The 22196-nt window shown below is 43.0% G+C and overlaps 1 protein-coding gene across 12 annotated transcripts in view; it reads left to right on the forward strand.

The window, feature by feature from the left end:
- The window catches only part of gphnb (gephyrin b), a 92074-nt gene that overhangs the window by 67735 nt on the left and 2143 nt on the right, over window positions 1–22196 (forward strand). For 2 of the 12 annotated variants that reach the window (XM_088286625.1, XM_088286628.1), the window contains 14 exons: window positions 7528–7569; window positions 8682–8756; window positions 13620–13676; window positions 15475–15517; window positions 16448–16585; window positions 18316–18408; window positions 19086–19141; window positions 19225–19344; window positions 20292–20362; window positions 20572–20725; window positions 21516–21637; window positions 21728–21815; window positions 21911–21984; window positions 22071–22138. In XM_088286625.1, the coding sequence (XP_088142751.1) occupies window positions 7528–7569; window positions 8682–8756; window positions 13620–13676; window positions 15475–15517; window positions 16448–16585; window positions 18316–18408; window positions 19086–19141; window positions 19225–19344; window positions 20292–20362; window positions 20572–20725; window positions 21516–21637; window positions 21728–21815; window positions 21911–21984; window positions 22071–22138 (1201 nt within the window). Of the gene's footprint in view, window positions 1–7527; window positions 7570–8681; window positions 8757–13619; window positions 13677–15474; window positions 15518–16447; window positions 16586–18315; window positions 18409–19085; window positions 19142–19224; window positions 19345–20291; window positions 20363–20571; window positions 20726–21515; window positions 21638–21727; window positions 21816–21910; window positions 21996–22070; window positions 22139–22196 lie in introns of all 12 variants that reach the window. The other 10 variants (XR_015840200.1, XR_015840201.1, XM_088286619.1 and 7 more) reach the window with 10 other exon arrangements.

A 22196-nucleotide genomic window follows, 5' to 3' on the forward strand; every position in this document is an offset into this window, starting at 1 on the left:
AACAGCTAAAAGAAATTTGGAGACGTAGCCAGCTCCCAGCTTCTTTTTTTCTTTCTTTTTAATCACCGCAACAAGCCTGACATATGTTTGTTGAAAATTACAACATTGCAAGCCGCCACCGCTACTGCTGCTGTCAGTGTGTGCAGAATGTCCCCAGAGACGGAAGCCTTCTCGTTGTTCACTGGTGCATTTGGTGCGCCACCTTCAGCTGTTCTTTTCTTTGTACTGTACGTGGCGGCCTTGGCAACGCCGGGGCCTTCGAGCTGCTTAGCCAATACACAAAGGTCGCACATCAGGGTCAAGCTAGGTCACACAAATGGGTGCAACAGTGTCAGATGTGCAAAGCTGCTTTTTGTGTATGGCGTGGAATTGTGTGCTTGAAGCGCTTGCATAGCCGCCAGCGCAAACCTATGCATAAAAAAAAAAAATTTTTAAAAAAGACGCATATGGAGGATTACAAGCATTCACGTAAAACCATTTTCTCTTGGTGTCGCACTGTGGGAGGGTGGAGGTTGGATGTGCCCTTCCACTCGTGTTAGCATTTAGCACAGTTATGTAATGGTGAGTTTGGATTAATGAAGCATACGGGGCGTGACGATATTTCGGGTCTGAGGTGAACGTTTTAAAAGTCATTCATAGTGTGAGTTCGTTTCAAAGTCTGCTGTGTGGTCTTTAGACGAAGACTTGATGAAGAACTTTGCAGATTGTTTACATTGACATGCAAACGTCATTTTTTTTAGGCAAATCAGAAATGGCTATTAGCTGAAAAGTAAAGTCATCATTTGAAGAGGTCTAAGATAATGTCAGATTTGTCAATTTTGAGACGTGAATAGGAAATGACGGGGAAATTAGCCGCAACAATTACTTTTATTTCTGTATTACGCCATCAATTAAAAGTAAATTAGCATTAGGAAATGTTGGGCACAAAGTATTTAACGTTTCTAATAACGTGCTGTTAAATTCCCAGAATCACTTGAATGCTTAAGTTTCTGAAATTCCCGTAAGTCAATTTCAATTTTCTGCTAGAACTACAGGACTTTATAAAATTCGAGGAAAAACTGAAAAGAAATGTTCACACCATTATTCGGTGTTCTCTCTGAAGACATCCGATGCGGCCTTTCCGCTTTGCGCTTGAAGCTTCCCTTGTAAACAAATTGACAACACACTCGCCGCTTCGGCAAATGTCTCTTCTAATTTTTATGGACAATTCCTCCGTGCTTTGAGGAAAGACTGCTTTCAGTCGTACTTGTACTCAGCAAATATTGATGTGAGTCTAAAAGAATCATGCAACACGCCTCTTGCCCTTTTGATCAACACTCATATTTGAGCTTCAACTTTAATGCACTTGTTTATTATTATTAATGACTTTGGAAGCAAGTTCGTTCCTTTTCTGCACGAATATCGCAAGTGAGTCACTGATATCTCTACCCTCGTCACTTGTGTGACCTTCCGTGACGATGTTTTTCCCATTCTGGTCACATCCATTTTTTTTTTCTGGTCACATCCAGAGGTCGAAGGGGAGCGTCATGCGCACTTGATTGCAAACTAGCTAGCTCAGTGAGGAATGTTTGCTATGGGCCTTTTTTATATGCGTGATAATGTTGTGAAAGTGGCTCTGAATCTTCCCTTAGCCCGTCTGATCAGGTCATAGACGCAGAAACTTGACGAGGCTGCGGTTATTTTGTCAAGTAGGTCCGCTGGATGAATCGATAGTTTTTACCGTTTTTACTTTTTTGTTTTAATTGTGTATTGTGGTGCTTTGTCAGCAAAATATTGCATGGATTGAATTCAAGCATTCAAGGCATTCCAGGAATTTAACAATTCCGCTAATCATTTGGTCTTTAATTCATAGAAATATATTATGTCCGAAATAACGAAGAAAACGAATGCGCCCACAGCTTTTTGTCATGTCGCGGAATCTTTTGATGAAAAGAAGTGGGAAAGATCGTTGACAGTGTGATAAGATCAGGCAGATGGAAACGAATGATTAATGCATGGACAACAAGCTGCGGTGTGTGCGTTTATTGATCTGCCATCTGCGGCTCCTCATCCAGGAACGGAACTTGTTACTGTCCTTAGATGTTCAGTCTTGTGTGCGCGCGTGTGTGTGTGTACGTGTTCTCACCTATGTATTAACACGAGCACCAAAATACCCTTTCATGAAACAAAAATGTACTTTTTATTCAAATTTGCCAAGAGTGTGAATCATTTGGGGGTTTAAAATATATTTTGATGCGTTGTAGGCATCTTAGAGTTGATCACCGCATTAAAAACTGAGAACAGTGGTGTGAATGAAGTTGGCATATCTTTGACTTTGTGCAAAAGGATAAAGGTTGAAGTGGTGGTCTTGATGTGTGTGTGTGCTCCACGTTTGTTCGTTAGCGATGTGTGGCTAGTAACCAGTTAATCTCCAGATCACCTGTGACCCTAAAGGATAAGCGGCATAAAATGAATTAATGTTCAGTTAAATATTAAAATCTTCAAATGGAATTGGTGCAATTCCAGGAACATTATTGACCCGGCGACGCACGCACAAAAACATGTTTTTGGTGGAAAAAGACGAGTCGTGCAATATATTTCGTCATCCATCCATTTTTAGAGCACTTTAAAGCATGGCTGGTTTGTTTTGCAGTTGTTTAGAACACGTCTGGGGTTTTATTTGTTTTTAGAATTGCATAGTGGTTGGGATCAAATGCTTGATAGGTTGGTTCCCCGACCCTGATTTAACGGCTCCGGTTTTGTTTTTACAGCCGGTGTCGTCATCCCTTCAAGGTTTATCCCCCTCCAGAAACAACAAATGTCAGCTGTTCGATGCGTTAGTATTTTTTTTTTTTTTATTGCTGAAACAATGTCACGTTTTTTTGTTTTTTTTGGTCCTGACTGTATTGATCTCCTTTGCGCTGTTGCGGACTATCAGTTAGACGAGCAAGTGTGTGTGCGTTGTTGTCGCCCATAAAGCGGCGTGCTTGTCTCCTGGCCTGCTGGAGATGGGAGAGGATTTACGAGATGCGGGAAGAGCAAAGATGGAGCGAACGAGGTTGCGAGTTAACGACGTAGAGAGGACGAGGGAAGGAAGGAGCTCATCCGGCGGGAGAGTGATGGCAACGAAGATGGAAGTAATGCAGACGGAGGTTTGGACTCTGGAGCTGGTCTTTGTGATGAGTCAACTCGCTCACCTCGCACGGTGGAGGCGAGGGAGACGACGCGACATCCATCCCTCAGGTGACCGCTCATGCGCGGCGAGGACCCCTCGGATTTTCTGTCGTTGCCTTTCTCTTGCCTCTCACTCTCTCTCCCCCCCTCCCGTCGCTCAACCATGCGCACTCGCCCTCTCGCTGTAAAGCATGCGCGTGTCCTCCTGACGCATGTGTGCCACCGCCGAGCTCATTCTGTCTCCACTCCAGGCAGAAGATGGTAAGTGGTGTTTTGTTTCCTGCTGCATAGCGTAGAGACTGCTTACAAGTTTATAAGCGTGCCACATACGCGCGGTCGAGTGCGCGAGCGGTGCATTTTGTCTTATTGCCGTGGCGTGATTTGGCTGCTGAGTCTAAATTTAAATATCAATCTGCGTGTGTGTTGTAATGGTTGTGATGATGATGCCAGGGGGGGGGGGGGTGATGTTTGCAGGCCCTGAGTCAGAGGTAGGAGGTTGAGTAATCGGCTAATGTGACCACGGATTAAACTGGAGGCAAAGGCTGCAGGATGAGGACGCTGATCTTTATTTTTTCGTCTTTCTCATGTGGCCCAACCGGTTCCGGCGCGGCGAATGCATCAGTATTTGCAGGGTCGGTGCTCACGAGGGCTCATATAGACAAAAAAAAAAAAAAAAGGGAATGTGAGAGTTGAGGCAACCAGTCCAGGGTGGACGCCGGCTCTCAGGACAAGCAGCATAGAAATTAAACGGGCCATCATGTCGAAAACTATTATGTAACAGGTCAATTTGTACCTCTGGCGCCTAAGGTTTTGTAAAAAAAAAAAAAAAAATTGTTCATGGCTTAACGTGTTTGTCATCATTTTGACAAGATCCTTTAGTCGAGTTTGTTTGTAGCCAGTCCAACCAGAGATACAATTTACCATTGTGACACAATTGGAGAAACAAAGCAAAGCATTCAAATGAAGCGGAGCACTTGAATTATTTTTTGTTATTCCTTCAATTTTTGGGTGAAGAACAAAATCAGGAGCCTCTGTTTGCGTTAACATTCCATTTACTGGTTGTCAGAACACGAACTTGTGAATCCAACAAAACTCATTGCAGCTCTGCTTACCTATTAGCTTTGACATCTTCGCACCTGTTTATGTTTCTTAATAATAATCATTCGCGCAATGTTGTCGAGTCGCCGGAATCTGGCCGTTATTTCAAAGTGGCTCTGGATCTTCACCCAGCCTGACCCATAACAGCAGATAGTCTTTGTTGTTTCCGGACACTTAAAAAGTCGACTTGCCGTTTGTTTGTTTTTTTTCACATACTAAATAAGGTAAACAAAATATTCTAGAATTTTTTTTTTCCCCTTTTGTGACGTGTTAAAATGCTTTATTGAGTTACCAAGAAAAACACGCTAGCATGTTATATACCGGTTAACACTTAACTTAGCCTCGCAGAACAGACCAAGAGGTCAATGTATCACTCAGCCAATCACAATCATAGAAACCCTCAGAGTCTCAAATACAGTCGCATGGGGAAAAATATGTCGAAAGTGCGCCTTCAGGATCCATGATGGCTTTAAACACAACATTGATATCGCAAGTGGCGGAAAGGAGTCACTCAGAGGTGCCTTCATCGGTAGAATCTTTAGGGATGCTTTGACACACCCGCTCTGTTCTTAACGTTGATTCGCGCTCCCACTTGGCGCCTCGTTCGTTTGTTATATTCAAGCCCTGCAAATATTTATTTCGCTTGGGACGTCTTTCTTGGCAACTCTTTACTGGAGTTTTTAACCGGTCTCGCCATAAGACCAATGTGTGTGAATGATAATATAAATATGAGGACAACCTAATTGGCAAGCAAGCAAAGGCGCAAATTTGCGGGGGCGTTAAACGATTGACTTGATGCTACTTGCGTGACCTGATCAGTTTGTGATTCAGCTCTTCTCTTGTGTTTTTTTTTTTTGTATTTTGAAAGGGGAAATATGTAAAACATGTATCATTTAGGAAATAATGTTAAATATACTGAGTTGATGCCAAAATTACTCATATTTTCACACTATGCATTTTTATTCATAAAGTAGTGAAAGACCTGTTTTTGAAAATTATTCAGATCACGAGCAGTTTTGGGTGAAATGCATTTTTTTGATGATCATGCATAATGACATTTAAAAACAAATCGTACTCAAAGGCTGGTTTTCTCTTGAAACACACAAAAGAAGCAAATATTTTTGTGTGTTCCTCCCTGCCCTTGTCTGGCTCACACTAGAAAGACCATTTGGGTCAAGTTGCTCGAGGCTTGAAATGCAAATAGCTTTGCCCTCATTCATACGTGTGCACTTCAATGACTCCTTCCAAAAGTAAACAGATATCTTAATATTTATTTGTACGTGTCCATTTTCTTTTTTATGTTTGCATCCTTCTAAATAGACGGTGACCATGCATGTGTGCGTGCCAGCTTTGCATGTGCCGATGCGATATTACTCACGCCGAAGCAGCTGAACCCAAAAGCCTCGGGGCATGATGGAAAGAGAATGAGAGGAAGAATGAATAGTGAGCGGTGAGGAAAGGAAAAGAATGAGAGACAGACAGGAAATGAAAGAGGACCGTGTGAGAGCATCGGACCAGCTGGATCGAGCGTACTCGTCGGCCATGCGGGCCGTGATGGCAATTGCGGGGGTGGCGAACTGGCGAGCCTGTCAAATGTGCTGTGTTCGCTCCCGCTCTCTGCCAACGCTGGCAAAGTCGCTCCGGAGCTCATTAATTTCTATTTTCTAACTCCCCTCTAATACGTTGGGACGTGGAGACAGCCATGGGAGAGCCGTGATGAATCAAGGTGCTGGAGGATAAAGCACTTGTGCCTCGTCAGCTTTGGTTATCGCTTTGCTTGGCTTACCCGCAGCTGTTCTGTCTTGCCGAACGTGAAATTACCAAAACTGAGAGGGAACTGATTTTTTGAAATACCCACACGCTCACCGCCTTGTCCACCGGCAATCAAGCGTCTCATCCCTTAAACCAGAAGTCTCCCACGGACTGCCAGATGTCGCCAAGAGTGAATAATTAGGAAGCAGTTGTGGTGGTTGCTGCTGCAATCGTAAAGTTTGGTATGTACCGTGATTTTATCGACGCTTGAAGGGGGGGGGACAACTTGACAATCCGCAAGCATTGTAATTTGTCGGCGAGCGATTCTTATCTCTTTGACGGCGCCTTTTTATTAAAGTAATTTATGTAATCTAAAAAAAAAAAAAAAATGCTACAGTGTCATAATGAAAGCGTTGATCGCATCTAATTGCTTCAGTTCTGATTCAAAATGAGCTTGCTGACCGCGCCAGCTATTATTTGGCTGGAAATAGATGTGCTATTTTCTTCCGAATGTGCCAAGAATGTGTCCGGTTGTGAGGTAGCCGTTTTACGAGGCTAGCAGATGTCTCGCAAAAGCCGTGTTTATATGTCGCTTAGCACCTGTCGTGAACGCACAGTCTGCCACCAAATGGTGATAGAAGCGTTAAGATGCCCGGCAATATTTATACACAACCGTCTGTGGTTAGTATTAGCGCAAAAACATGCCACGTTTTTTTTTTTCTTTTCTATCATGACTAGGTAAAGAAAAATGCTAACGCTAATAGGACATGCTGTATATGGAAGTACGGTAAACTCATCCCAGAAATGTCCACATTTTCACGCAGCACGTACATTTACAATGAAGTCAGCGTTATTTGAAACGTAGGGGGGAAACCTTTTGGATTTTGTAACTTTGTGTCTTTAATATCGCCACAGGTTTTCACAAGCGCTGCACACAACTCTAAACAGTAATGTTAGCATCGATGCTAACACAACATGAGCGGTTTCCTGGTTGTGCTATCATGACTCATTTTACTAGCTTGTGTGTTTAAAATTAGCATAATGCGACCGAGAGAATTAACATGTTGACGTGTCGACGGCAAGGTTTTTGTTTTTCTTTTTCTTTTGTTTTTTACCATCTGTGCTCGCGCCCCGATGATTGGGGACCACTGTTCTAGAAGATCCAAGTGCGTGGGGAGTAATTGCTCACGAGACAAATTGGATACAAAACATGTTGGGTGTGAGCCTCCTTTTCCGCTCCTAACTGCTGTCCTGACCTGACCTCCTCTACCCTATCTCCTGTCCTGTCCTGTCCTGTCTGACCCACCGTTGGCTGCCTTGGCCCCTCTGAGACAGTCACACAGAGACCGATCACCCCGATGTCCATCCCCCTCCTCAACGACAGGGGGCGCTGTTCTCACTGGCACCCATCAGTCTCTGTCTGCTTCTGTCCCCCCCCCGCCACCCCCCAGCCTGCTAAACCCGGCTTTGAGCCCGTTAACCCTCTTTCTCTTCTCCTCCTCCTTTTTTTTTGTGTCGCACCAGGCGCGGCTCCCCTCCTGTTCATCCACCCTAAGCATTGCTGAGGTACTCCTGCATGTGTTCGGATGCATCGTTACGGGACTTCATCATCTCTGTTCTTCTTCCCCAAGCTCATATGTGCCCGGCATGCTTTCCTCCCTCCTCCAGTCCTCACTTGTGTGTGCTGTCCTGCACGTTTTTTTAGTTGCCATCATTTGGACTGCATCCCTCTTGTGTATTTTTTTTTTTTCTGTGTAGACAGTGTCAAATCTCCTTCTGGCTTCTTTCTGGTACAACCTAACTTGCCTTGCTGTCCACCCTTTCAGAGCTTCTAACGAAACGTTCAGGAGGTCCTTGGTTTATGGCGGTCCCAGACACAATTTTGTGATTTAAAACAGCTCTCAGTGAGCTTGTTTGAACATCAGCGTAAGGGTTGCGTGACACGAGAAGACTTAAACTTTTTCGTTTGATTGTTCAGTGGCAGGCGATGCATTTGCTGCCTGGGCCTTCAATCGGGATTAACCTGACATAATCCACTTTTTAATACCCGAACTATCACGTTGTGATTATAGAAACTACCAATACAATACAAAAACCCAAAATGACCACATGGGGTGATTAGATTGGTAGGTCATATTGTAAATCGTCAGAGAAGATGCGCATATTCTAAATTCAGGTTACGTCGCCGCCTTAGGAACCAAACTCAATCGTAAACCGAGGACCGCCTGTCCATTCATTCACAACACATCAGGAATGAAGTTGAATGTATGAATGTTGATGATTGCTTGTACAATTGTCACGTGCGCGCTCTGAAGAGCGGCTTGGTGCTCGTGCGAGAAGTGTTTCAGCAGCTCGTCAGGGGCGTATCGCTCTGGCCCGAAGCCCGGTGATTGTCATCCGTGGCGGATAAAGGCATGACCGCGCTAACACTTGGCGAATCTGCTATCACAATGCATTGATTTTCTGTAGCCGCGTCACAGTGAGCCTCTATACGTGACTTTTTTTTTTTGTGACTGTACGAGTATGTGTGCGACTGTGACAACCTGCCGCGTTCGACTTTATTCAAGCGCTTTTCGTAAAACACAATCCTGGTCATGCCTCGCTTGTTCCCTGCTCGTCTGTGTGCGCGGTCGTGTTTATGGCATGAAGCTGAGTGACTATCCTGTGGCTTCCCCCAGGCCTCACGGAGAGAATTCAGGGCTCACCTGGATGAGGTCATCACGCTCAAGTCAAGGTACTCTACCTTGGACCAGGTAAACCCGCTAACCTTCTACCAACTTCTTATGCGATCTGTCGGCATGCGGGCCACTGGCATCCCACGTAGCACCTGACATGCTCATCAACACACCAATGCAGCATTTAGCATCTCCAGTGGGGGCCTTGAGGGTGGTGGTTTGAGTTCTTGCTGAATTTGGAGGTTTGCTCACTTGCAAAGAAACACTTTCCTTTTTGCAAAGTTTGACTATACTCAGAGAAAGAATATCAGTCAAAGATTTGTTTTGGAAAAAAAAAATACACAAAGCATAGAGAAATTAGAAAATAGTTGTTGGGAATCACAGCAATGAGAAGTTTTTGGCTCATGCGTATTCTCTAAATCCTTCAAATTTCTTGGCTGTATTAGAACCTGACGCTATGTCAGGAAAAATATCACAATTTAGGGTTTTACGATTCCAGCGCCCAAAAATATTTTGAAATGTATGGGTAAATTTTCAATAAAATAAAAAGAAATGATCTATTTAGTTTCTACAGAAAAAGTACTTATTTCTCATCAACTGAAAAGCTACTTCTCTGCTCGTCTGTTTTGCTTAACGTAACTGAACTCTAGCAACGCAGGTTTATTAACGTGAACGGAAATTTGTTCAACAGTGATGGATGGCGTTCTCGTAAAAAAACGTCTTGTGCTGCTGTTGGAAATTTTTTAGCAATTTTTAAAACCACGGTATATCCGGCCCATGACGAAAATTATCTATTGATTGAAAACCGACGCATCGGCTCCCGCTACAGATTTTCGATTTCTGGGAACTGACTTGGAAATGTCATGGCCTTCATGCTTCTTCTTAAGGCACTCATTTGGTTTCCTGGTATTATATTTTGGGACGCTGCAAGACGCATCCACACGCCACGTTTGATTTTATTACTGAGAAAAGTTCATATCGGTTTTTGAGCGGTATTCTATTAACATCTTAATTTCTTGAGAGCAAACTTCCAAATTTAGCTGGCGTTCAAATATTTCTTTTCCTGTAAACCTTTATTCAAGATGGTCAGTGTAAGTAATTCCCCGTGGTTGTAACATGAGAAGGTTTGCCGCTTGCACTTTTTATGATCCTATGCTCTGGAGATGTTATTATTGAATTTTCCGATTCAGCTTCGCATGTTCACGCCAAGTTTAATTGGAGAGCTTTTCGCAAAACACGTCACGGAGGGAGGCGTCTGTTGTCACTGGTGATACACATGACAGTTTAGTAAGAATTGCAACAATAAATTCATTATAGACATTATCAAGATTTTTTTTTTTTGTTGTTCCAAAGCTGTCATGTGCATCTCCCCTTTTGTAGCCAATCGCTCTCCTTCTCATGGCCTGTCATTAAAAATACATTATGTGGACAAAATTATTTGGACTCTGATGTTGGATCTGGTGCCGAGATGGCTAAAAATGGTTGGATTTTGTTGCTCGGGGGTTGACTTTCCCTTTAAGAGAAATTTGCAAAGTTTGGGAAATCTACTCCTTTGTCATCCCAAATTTTCATAAAAACATCACAACCAAAAATTTGTCAAAATTATTTATTTTTTATATTTCCTATTGTATAACTATTCTTACTTTGGAATATATTTTTTTTCCCGAAGTGTTGCACGAATTTCAAACTACGCACGCATAAATTAATTCTGACCATCAGAAGCAGCCTTTAAACCCGGGTGAGCAAACGACGGCCCGGGGGCCACATGTGGCCCGTTGAACGTTTTAATCCAACCCGCCGAATTTGAAAAAAAAAATAAATAAATGAATAAACCTTGTTAATGTTTTATTTTTTAAATACTCTGGTGTGTCATAGACTTTAGCTTTAAACATTAGCCTAGCAACAGAGATGATTTGTTGACATTACACGCAATTGGTTTGTAGCCGTCACTGCAAACAAGCGCGTTGCTACCAGTCATGATGTGCTTTTCCTTGTTTTGTTTCCTGGTCCAATTTATCAATGCATTCACACGAGGCAATCATTTTGTCCACGTAGTGCATCTCTACTCGCATTTCCGTTCATTCATCCCCATTTCTGCAGATGATGAGTACTTCAAGTATCTCTTCCGCTCTGCAGTTTAGTTTGCCTCCACTGCCCGGTGAGGGTCGCAGATTGTTCTCAGTCCGCACATTCCGTCCTCCATCGCTCCATCCCTCTCTCTCTCGCATCATCTCTCGAGGCGAGGCCGCTTCAAAAGAGCCCTTCCTGAATTGTCACACGCACTCGCCTTACTCACGAGCAAACGGATAATTTTTTATTTATTTATTTTTTTTTTTGCATAATTTGTCCGACAACCCCTTTAATTTTGTGCTGAGCTTAGCACCGCGGCTGTTACATCTCATCATTCCCTGCAGCGTCTCCTCCCTCGGATGGTTATTAGCGCCATCGATTTCCGACGAGCCCCGCCACCTCCGTCTTGCCGACCTGGCCGCGCTGGCTGTTTTGTATTCTACAAGGAGGCCGTAAAGGGCACATCTGAGGGGGCCCTTGAATCACATTAAACGGAATAGCTAATGGGGCCCGGTATTATACGTACAAAGTCTTTTAGCCACCGTTCCCGCAGCAATGATTGAGGTTGACATGTCGCGGGATTTGGGTTTGCGTGCATGCGTGTGCGCCGCAGCATTACAAACATGCTGCAGCAAATCGCGGGAAAGCAGGGACAAGCATTGTCCGAATCCGATATCACACACTCGTATCGAAATTAAATGATTTGAAATTTAGCTTACTGGATTTTATTTTTTTTTTTTATGTGTGTGCATGGTGTGTGCGTGTGTTCACATTTGCATCTCCACTCTCTCTTCTGACATTTTATTGAACTGTATAGTAGTTGTCAAAGGGGGGGCGTGAAATCTTGTTTTCCATTCCCTCCTCTCTTAACATCACATCCTCGCCACGCCACTGCGCTCATTGCCATACGCAAATTGTCGTCCTCTTTTTCGTGGCTCTCTGATGGTGGAGTCTTTTCGTTTGTTTTCTCACATCACGCGTGCACCGAGGTGTTCTTGTCGTTAGTCCGGCTGCAGTATTGACTTTGTGATACCGTGAGGGGATGTATGAAGTTGCTTGCTCGTAAGTGAGTCCGTTTCTGATGCCATTGCTCCACTTTGCAAGCCGCCGAGCGCGACGCGTGCGGTCGTGTCGATAGCTGTCGACCGTCTGTTTTCATACGTTGCTTCTTCTAAGTGTCTGCAAATTTGATCTGTGTTGCTTTTTTTTTTTTCTGTTTTTAGCTCCCCCCCCCCCCCCCCCACACTCCCACCCAGTCCTCTTTTCATTCCTCGTCTCCTCACGCTTTACAGGCTGTGCTGGTGTTACTCAAAAATTAGTTATGAAATCATAAAATATGGGTTGCATTGTTATGATGGGCGATCCAAAATTGGGATGTTCAGGTCAGCTATCAAGAAGCATTTATGTTGTGTAAATTTCATACCCAAAAGAGATTTTTTTTTTTTTTAATCAGAATATGGTAATTATTTTAACAATATTGGAAATACTCATCCTTGGTCCTGGAAGGAAAAAAAGTTTATGGGTGAAATGAAAATCACTTCTCGGCTGTTCATATAACGTAGTAAAAAAACAGAAATTTCAAAAAACAATATGGCATTTTCTTGCGCAATGTGACGGAATCATTATGGCGTCGAGTAAACTAGTTCATAACCTCAAAATGGCGCATATATTAATAAAAACAAATTGTGTATTTTTTATATAAAATGTGTTTTATTTCTTTACTTTTACGGGTGGATGTATATTTGAAGATGGCTAAATATTCTATTTGTTTGTTTTTTTTGTTTGTTTTTTTGCGCATCATTTATTAAGATAGCGTTGCGGTTTTATTTTTTGTTTGTCTAAAATCCCAAATAACAGGCACCAAAGTGTATGTTCTCTGACTCAGATTGCACGCACTGTTGGCAATATTTGTAAAAAGAGATGCAAAAAAAAACTACACAGTGGATGTGAGACAAGAGTCAATAGTTGAAATCTTCTCGGCAAACGACATCTGTACAACATTCTTTGTCCCCCCCCCCTCTCCTCCCGCTCCTTTGGTGGCGAGTTCAAGTATATATTCCGCTTTCGACAGTCTAACAAGTTCTCCTGGGATGGCCGACCGAGCATTTGTAGCTGGGCAGGCTCTCTGGGTTTAACACAGCACAACATTCCCCCATTTTTTAAAAGACACTTTGTGGTCAACATGTAAAAATTTGGAGAGCGTCGCACGCACAGAATAAAGTTTGAACCGTAGGAATTACAAATGCGAGTGGAAGAAGAAAGACATCTATCACGCCGATAACTAAAAAAAAAAAAAAGATAGATTAAAAAAATCTCATTAATATTACAATATTGCTCCTCAAATTTATTACATTTATACACATTTATTATATTTTATTATATTAAAGTTATTACAAACCTTGTACTGTACACATTTTTGCTATAGGATTTAGTTGTTTTGTTTTTTTTAGCGCTTCTCTATGGCATCCAATTGTAACAGAAGTGTAAAAAAAAAAAAATTCACCTCGCAGCTTTTGAAAGTGGGCAGTTTTAAACTTTTTTGTGTTGACGATACAGTCAGGTCAGTTGCAGTTTTGCACGCACAAACCTTTAGTACAAGTGGCCCAAACTTTTTGACGATATTCTAATTTATTGAGATGCATTTTAGGATTGCGTTGTATTTCTTAACTATTTCTGAAATGATCTTTAGGCAATCTGTCAGTCCAGCCAGTCCAGCCTCCTCCTCCTCCTCCTCCTTCTGTGTTGCTCCTGCTATAGGGTTGTCCCGTCTGTCCGCCCGTCCGTCCGTGTGTCTTGTCTGTCTGTGTGTGTTGTTGAGGTTGCCGGGACAGATGCACTGATGCCTGTGATTCGATGCTTTATCTCCACTAGCTCCAGTGTAGGTTGGAGGGGCTTAAAGATGATCGCAGGAGGACCTTCAGCTCTCGAGTAACTATCCCGCCCCCATCCGCCCCGCTGCCCTTTGCCTCACCCTCCTGCGAGGAGCGCGCAAAACAAACGCCCCGCTCTGTGTGCCCCCCCCCCCTTTTTTTAACTCATTTTCTCTCTCTTCTTTCTTTTGTTTCCCCTCTGTTGTCCTGCACCAATCCTGTTCCCCCTTCCTCCTCCTCCTCCTTCTCCTCATCCCCATTCTGTCTGTTATTTCTTTTCCTTCCATGCAAAGTCTGTCTGCCTGTCTGTCTCTCTGTTGGCTTTGTCCACCCGTCTCCGCGGTTAACGTGAGTCTGCTTTCACTAGCAATGTCTGGTGTGTTGGATGTCTGTCAAGTAGATGCCATCAGGTCGCTCCAGTAGTCTTTGTTTCCTCCACTTTTCACTTCTGACCGCAATGTCTCGGCGGCTCTGTAGTTTTTAGCCAAGTCTGTCCAGTCTGTGCTTCCTGTTTGTGTTCTTTTTATTTCGTTACCTCTACGGGCTGTAGGGCCGCGTCATGCTCATCGCCGTCACCCGAGCAGTCCTACAGTGTCTGCGTCTATCCATGACCTCTCATTCCTCATCCCAGCCATCCTCCCGCCCACTCACCTTGGCTGTTTGGTGCCCAGTTTGACGGCGGTGAAGGGAGGGCAGGAGAGGTAACGGGTTGTTTTAGTTGAACAAGCGCACCACACACTTCACTGTCTGACTCATACGAGTTGATGTCACTCCAGGGAGGTTTTGCATAAGTCTGTGTTAAAAGCGGAGAACGGCAGGCATGGTGTGGTGAGAGAATGACAGTTAGATATGATAAAAGGAATGCTAACATTGGTAAGTAAGTGCATTATTATATTTTTATTTTATTTATTTATTTATTATTTTATTTTTTTTACAAATGAAATTTACATTTTCTCCAAAAAATTTAAAATATTAATAATGAGCCATATTCGGCATTATCTATTCTGCAAATGCTTTTAAGGGGTTTGAATCACCAATAATTGGATGTAGAAATGACAGGAGGCCAAAATTTTCATTTGAGTACCACCCACAAAAGTTGTTTGGGGTAGATAGGGTGTGATTGGTTGTAATTCACATGGTAAGTGGCTTCATTTTATTATAATTACCTTTACTTTTATTTCACAAAATGGTTATTCACACTGCGCCGACAAATTAGAAGCACTGACACGTCTAAACCTGTACGGAAATACAGTTCTTATAATATTACCAGTAGGTTACAATTTTGTCTTATAAAAGTGGAATTTAAAGCAAAAAATATATATACTAGCGTGAAATTTAGAGAAACGAGGCACACAAACAAGTTATGTAGCTCTCACGTAATAAATAATATTCCTTGGTGCTGCTGGATTGGTTAGCACAACGGTCTATATACAAGACAATTAAAAGGGAGGTGACTATTTGAGGGACAAGGGTGTATTGTGGCAACATCACAAAAAGAATAATATACCAAAATAAGGACGATCTGGTCCGAAATTCCTCCCAGATGTGCTCGGTGTGAAATGTGGAAACACTTGCGGTCACCGAATATTGCCGCCTTTGCCCTCATAGTCCTCCAATCGGGTGGCAATGTATCATAAGCGCAGATGCGGTGATGACGGCGATGCGGCCGTCTTCCAACGAAGCAGGGCAAAGGGCACAGTGCATTGTGACGTGACACTTTTTTTTTTGTCACCTCTAGCGTGTCAAAATAGCACCACTGTTTATCTCCAATTTCCACTGCTCTCCCTCCCTCTCTCTCTCGCTCTCTCTCTCTCTCTCCTTGTGTCCTCTATGTCTCTCTCCCCCTCAATCTCTAGGTGCAGTCGCGATGCAACAGCAAAGAGAATATCCTAAGATCAAGTGAGTGGCGATGTTCCCACTTCAGAGTCGCTGTCACTCATTTGCGGCCTCTTCTCTCGAATAAATACGAGAAACATTTAGTTGAATATGCATTGTAAAAGTAACAATCTGTCCAAAAATTTTTTTTTTTTCAGCTTGTTTGACCTTTGTTGTATATTTCCTCCCGAAATTTTAGTTTGAACTACGACATCATGGGCGTTTAATTCCAAAGTTTTTTTTTTTTTTTTTTTCGATCGAGCGCAAATTGCCGTTGAGAACATGTTGCTTTTTATCAGCGCGTGTACTCCCCCCGCATGGCTTTTTATTTGCGCTTGTGATGTGACAAGCAATGCGTAATTCTGCGAGTTTGTTCCGGCGCGTCTACGCGTGCGTGCCCCTCGCCTATGTGATGTTTTGCCAGGAGGTTGTTAAGCCTCGTGTCGAGCGGCGGAATGTGCTGCCGAAGCGCGAGTGTATGTTTAAAGGCAAGAAATTGGGTCAAGGCAAATCAAAAGCGTTGCGCCGATTCGTCGCTGCGAGGCAGCGAGAAGGCGAGAGAAGAAAGAGCAGATTACATATTAGTTCCACCGTCTTTGTTCTTTTTTTTTTTTTTTTTTTTTTACCTTTGCTATCATTAGAGAGATATTATTAGACAAACGTGGATGCTATCAAGCACCTCCAAACTTCATCCAGCTGCATTGTGTTAGTTTTATGTCATAAAAGTCAGCCACTGAAGGAATAGGAATCATTTTCCGACCTAAATTCTGTATATTTAAAAAAAAAAAAAAAGATTCATTATTCCAGAATATTGTAATTTCTTGAGTTTGTGACATTAGGAATTTGGTCATCTGTCATTAAAATCATACCGAAAGGTTATTTATTGAGATGCGCCTGTAAATGATATCGGATATCGTGGTCAAATTTCAAACGTGTCCCGCGTGTTCCTTTCAGGTCACAGTGCTGTGGACATTACCAAGGTGGCCCGGAGACACCGCATGTCCCCTTTCCCACTCACCTCCATGGACAAGGCCTTCATCACTGTGCTGGAGATGACCGCCGTCCTGGGCACCGAGATCATCAACTACAGAGGTGAGCGCCCCCCCCCCCAAAAAAAGTGGCAACGAGAGGTGAAAATCTACACTGGCGGCAGTGAACTCTGAGTGACCGCGAGAAAAATGCTGAGCCAAGCAAAACGCGTGCAACATTTGATTTTTGCAGCTGCGCATAAAATGAGTGGGTGAATCAACAGTGCATTCCTAAGTGCAGTGTGAAACGGCCTTAAACGTTACATTTGCTGGTCTCTTACGTCAAGTGCCCCCACCTTGGGAATCTGGAGGGTACTTTGAACTCAAACAAATTTATTTCGTGCCGAGCACTTTTTTTTTTTTTTTTTTGTGACCATACCACCAATTGTCTCTTTAATAGCGATTACTGTATATGAGTGGACCTTTTTTTTTTTATATACAAACTAATAAATTTTATTTAATTTTTTTTTTCTTTTTTTTTTATGTCTCTAGAATAGTTAATACACCAGTATGTAGACATTCTTGAACTAAAATGATCTTATTTTTTTTTCTTTTTTTTAGCTTACCCATGGATTTTACTGCAAATGATTTGATTATATACAGTAGCATTTCTTGTGTTTTGGATTGGAGGGGCGTACGCGCTGGATTTGCCGGCGCACAGCTGGCGAGGCGACGGTGCAGTGAGGAAGAGGAGATTTGAGAGATGAAATATTTAGACAGGCAACAGCTGGAGTAGCTACCCTGCTGGAATGCTGTGTAATGTAGTGTGTGTGTGTGTGTGTGTGCGAGTACGTCACATCATATAATAATTATAACAGCTTCAATTTTTGGCACGTAATTAAATAAATTAAACGAAGTCGATATGGCGGTGCGAGTGTGGAATTTGTGTTTGGTGACGTGTCCCGTCGCCGCGTACTGTATGAACTGCTGCCTGCAGCAGTGAAAATTATTTCTTGCCCATGCTCATTTCAGCGTGACAAACAGTGAGTGTTAAGTGTGCTGTAAATTTCTAATTATGGGATGGTTTGACAACATTGTTACTGAGATGTTATTAGGACACCTGAGAACTTTTTTTAATTGGAGGGGAAAAGCTCAATATGCTTTTTTAAAGGAAGAAGACTATTCTAGAAAATGCAAAGAATTGTCCGAAATTCCTTAAGGGAAATAATTCCGATTCAGGACACGTGCATGCTTGTATTTTTGTTGCGTACAGAGAACGGTGTAATGTGCAACTAATGACGCACATCTCTCCAGCGCTGTTCAAAACGAACCGTTTTCCCGTGGGTGACGGCTGTGAAACAATAAACAAAAAAAGCGTAGCTGAAAAGCTTCTTGAAATCCTATCAAACACACCTAACTGCTTCATCTCCCCAAAAAGTGTTAAGCTACATTATTTACATTGCCAAGTCGGTGCCATGCCTCCAGAAAAAAAAGTTGTTGAACAAAAGAGAGGGGGGAAAATCCCCAATGAAAGGTCATGTGGTGTGTGACTGTCATGTGTGCTCGTTTCTGTCAGTGATCAGATCTTCGTAGTACCACCCTCATTTGCATAGACGCTCACGGAAATGAGATGCACTCTATAAATAGCCCAGCACAGCAGCTTTTGGTATTTTTGTGACAGTATTTTTTTTTTTCCCTCCTCCATCCACTTTTCCTCTCTTTTTCTTTTTCTATCTCTCTTTGCTTCCCTTTCATTTTGAAAATCTGGTTTAAGTTGAATAAATATATTTTCTCTGTTGTCATGTCAAGGTGTAATGGCTGTTTTTTTTTTTTCTGTGTGTGTGTCTTTGACAGACGGGATGGGTCGAGTCCTCGCTCAGGACGTTTATGCCAAAGACAACCTGCCGCCCTTCCCTGCCTCTGTCAAGGATGGCTATGCTGTGAGAGGTAACGCCGTTGATTCCCGATTGCTCAAACCTCCATCGGATCCGTTTCCAGTCAACACAATGTGACGATGTAACGATAACCTTAGCGCCGGAAATAGACCTGATTCCATTCACAGACGATAAATAAATAAATCCCACACTGACTGTCGTAGTGCATTACGAGTGACATCTATTTGACATAATGAAATATAGAATGTGGCGAACTTGACAAATGTACTTCAAAGAATATGCCTAAGCTTCATTTGAGGCGTTGAGTGCCAGAGGTTCTAAAGGGATGTACGAACCCGGTGAGCGGGGCAGCAGCTTGTTGGCTCCAGGCACCTTTTAAAAAAAGAAGAATAAAAAAAACCTCTTGTACGAAGCATCTGCTGTTAGCGCTCACTCGTGGAGATGAGAAACTGTACACAACAGGTCTTCTGTGTTTTTTTTTTATGCAATCGTCCTGACGGCCCGCACAGGCGTTCGCTGATTTTAGTGCTTGGATGGTGACGGGAGACGGAACAAAACTGTCTGCGCACCTCAGGCTGGATTCATGTCTTATTAAAAAAAAAAAAAATGTCGAAAATAGAAAATCGTGGCCAATGACATGATGTGTAATTCAGTCAACTGTGATTCGCTTCCCACTGAAATGCAATGATTCAACACACACGTGATTGATTTTCGTCCTTGCCGTTAAAGCCGCCGACGGCCCAGGCGACCGCTTCATCATCGGAGAGTCCCAAGCAGGCGAGCAGGTCAGCGCGTCCGTGCGTCGTTTTGAATCCCAAATAAAACAGACATGTGACCTCTCGCTTGTCCTTTTTGTGTCGCCGTGCAGCCCACCCACACCGTGATGCCTGGCCAGGTGATGAGGGTGACAACCGGCGCTCCCATCCCCTGCGGGGCCGACGCCGTCGTTCAGGTGGAAGACACCGAGCTCCTCCGCGAGTCCGAAGATGTAAGTTTTGTCCCGAATGGAAGGGAAGGGAATGTCCAGCTCAGCCTGAATACTGTCTGCTACGATCGGCACGGTTCTGTTGATGCTTTTGTGGTAAAATCATTGTAGGACAAAAAAATGCATTCGTGTTGATGTTAGCTTATCCTGTTGTTGTGTTTTATAACTCTGAAAGGTGCTAAACACAATTATACTCCACAGTTTCCACTTGGCTAGAGCAGTCGTTTTTTTTCTTACTTGCCTGACTTTCCTTTTAGATGTAGTTTGTCAGCCACATGAATGATAATACAGGAGACATCCCTTTTCTTTTTTTTTTTTCTTTTTTTTTTAAAGTCTTATCCCTCCCACACACGTAAATCCAATTTTAACATATTTTAAAAAATGTTTAAACCTCTCAAAAAACACTTTTTAAAGTATTCCTCAGCACCTATCCTCAATTGCGGATAACCAATTAAGAGGCCGAGCGTGCTTGCTTCAAGCTGTTTGTCACTCGCACTTGAGCTTTTCCGTAAATCTGACCCATAAAACAAAAGAATTAAACATATGTTTAAACGCCAAAAACTTCAAACGCATGTTTCGCCTAATTAAAGTCTGCAAACATAATGTGAAGCGCCATAGGCAGGCTAACAGAAATTGTAATCAATTTTAGAAAAATACTACAAAGCGGCAAAAGAGCAGACAACAATAATAAAAAGCATTATACTCTTTCCAGTCTGTAGGAAGCAACACATTTTACTGCTGCTTCAGTATTGCAGTGAAGCACGCTACAGTCCTAAAAAACAGATTTGCTTAAAAATCTGTGATATAGCAAAGGCACCAACAAGGAATCAAAATATAGGAGAGGAGGAGGAGCAACAATATATATTCCATTTGAAAACTGAGCTGAGCTAAGGTGGTACTGTGCAGTAGAAAGCAGCATATATTAGATATAAAATACTTCTGTCAACTAGTTTGTCTTTCAGGGCACCGAGGAACTGGAAGTACGAATTCTAGTCCAGGCTCGGCCAGGCCAGGACATCAGGTTAGTTCTGAGAAATTAATTTTCACCTGCAAAACGGAGCAAGAAAACTCAATTTGAACTTCTCCACGTATGGAACAAGTCACAACAATAACACAAATAAATATTTTGTGTCATTTTTCTAAATGACTCCTGTCGTGCACCCTCGTATCGTTGAGTCGGCATCTATACGTCGGCCTCCAAGGCGTTTTCCGTCTAATCTATTCCATCAGGCCTATCGGTCACGACATCAAGCGTGGCGAGTGTGTTTTGGCCAAAGGCACCCACATGGGCCCGTCTGAAATCGGCCTGCTGGCCACTGTGGGAGTCACGGAGGTGGAGGTCCAGAAATTCCCCGTGGTGGCCGTCATGTCGACAGGAAATGAGGTAGGTGGGAGGATTAGACATCAATCCACTGCAATGCATTCACATTATTTGTATTTTGAAATAGTCTGTGCTGCAAAAAAAAAACCAGTGTGCCAGTTATTTTGGCAGCGTGCCGTGCTCATGTTTATGCACAGTCATCGCTGTCTGCTTTGTCCGCTAAATTCAACAGTCGGTGGCGGAATACAATTCCGTTTCTAAGTTGCTCACGGGTAGCGAGTGGATCTTTTTAGAATAGAATAACAGTATTTTAAAAAAACACAAACTGTTGCTGTTTACTACACTAAACTAATAATCTGATGTGAGAATAACATATTCAAATTCACCGCATTGTAATTTGCGAAACATTTTTTTTAAATAGTACTCACAATTTGTATTCTTTGACTAAGTTTGTAACTGAAAATACATCTAAAATCATAATTTCCAAATGAAATAAAATGCCATTAGTCCATTCACATGCCCAAAAATGACTAAAGATTGCACTCTCTTTTTTTGTTGTATTTTATGATAGAATATAGAAATAATTCAAGCGAATGTGATGCATTAAGATTTGCACGTCGCAATTAATTCATTGCGGTTCCTTCTGGCATGCGTGACGTGGCCACCAGGCGGCAGTATATAATAATAACTCGAGTACTTCAAGTGACACTAATCTGCAGTGGTGTCATTTTTTGCAGCGGATAAAGAAAACACGCTTGTCGTTGTTATCTTGTTTACGTGTTAGCGCTATCCGTCTGCCCATCGATGCCGTTAAAAATGTTGTATTTCCCCCCCCCCCCTCCTTCTCACGTAGCTGCTGAACCCAGAGGATGACCTCCATCCCGGCAAGATCAGGGACAGCAATCGCTCCACCCTGCTGGCCACCATCCAGGAACATGGTTACCCGACCATCAATCTCGGCATTGTGGGAGACAAGTATACCTCCATTTCTCGTTCTCTGTCAACATCAACACTTTCATATCCGGCTATTCAACAACCGTCGGTGCGTTTGTGTGCATCCCGCAGCCCCGATGACCTTCTCAATGCTCTGAATGAAGGCATCAGCCGTGCTGATGTCATTATCACCTCAGGCGGAGTATCCATGGGAGAGAAGGTATCAATTGCGCTCAGAGCTGATGTTGTGTTTTACTGACACGTTGTGGTAGAAATGAAGTACTGCAGCATTTAAAACAAAATGTTGATTTGCAGGACTACCTTAAGCAGGTGCTGGATATCGATCTTCATGCTCAGATCCATTTTGGTCGGGTCTTCATGAAACCAGGGTAACCAGCAGGTTCTGTAACATGTTCGACTGCGGCGGAATGACAAACGACGAATCAATGTCGACTGCTTGTTTTTTTGCCGACAGGCTCCCGACCACCTTTGCCACGCTGGATATCGACGGTGCTCGCAAACTCATCTTTGCTCTCCCAGGTAGTGTGTGAAGTTGAGAGAAAGACTTGATTTACTCCGCTTTTACGAGGAGGTGGTCTTC

The sequence above is a fragment of the Idiotropiscis lumnitzeri genome, chromosome 21 (assembly GCF_059441095.1).
Source record: "Idiotropiscis lumnitzeri isolate Australia: NSW breed Sydney's pygmy pipehorse chromosome 21, RoL_Ilum_1.0, whole genome shotgun sequence".
NCBI lineage: Eukaryota > Metazoa > Chordata > Actinopteri > Syngnathiformes > Syngnathidae > Idiotropiscis > Idiotropiscis lumnitzeri.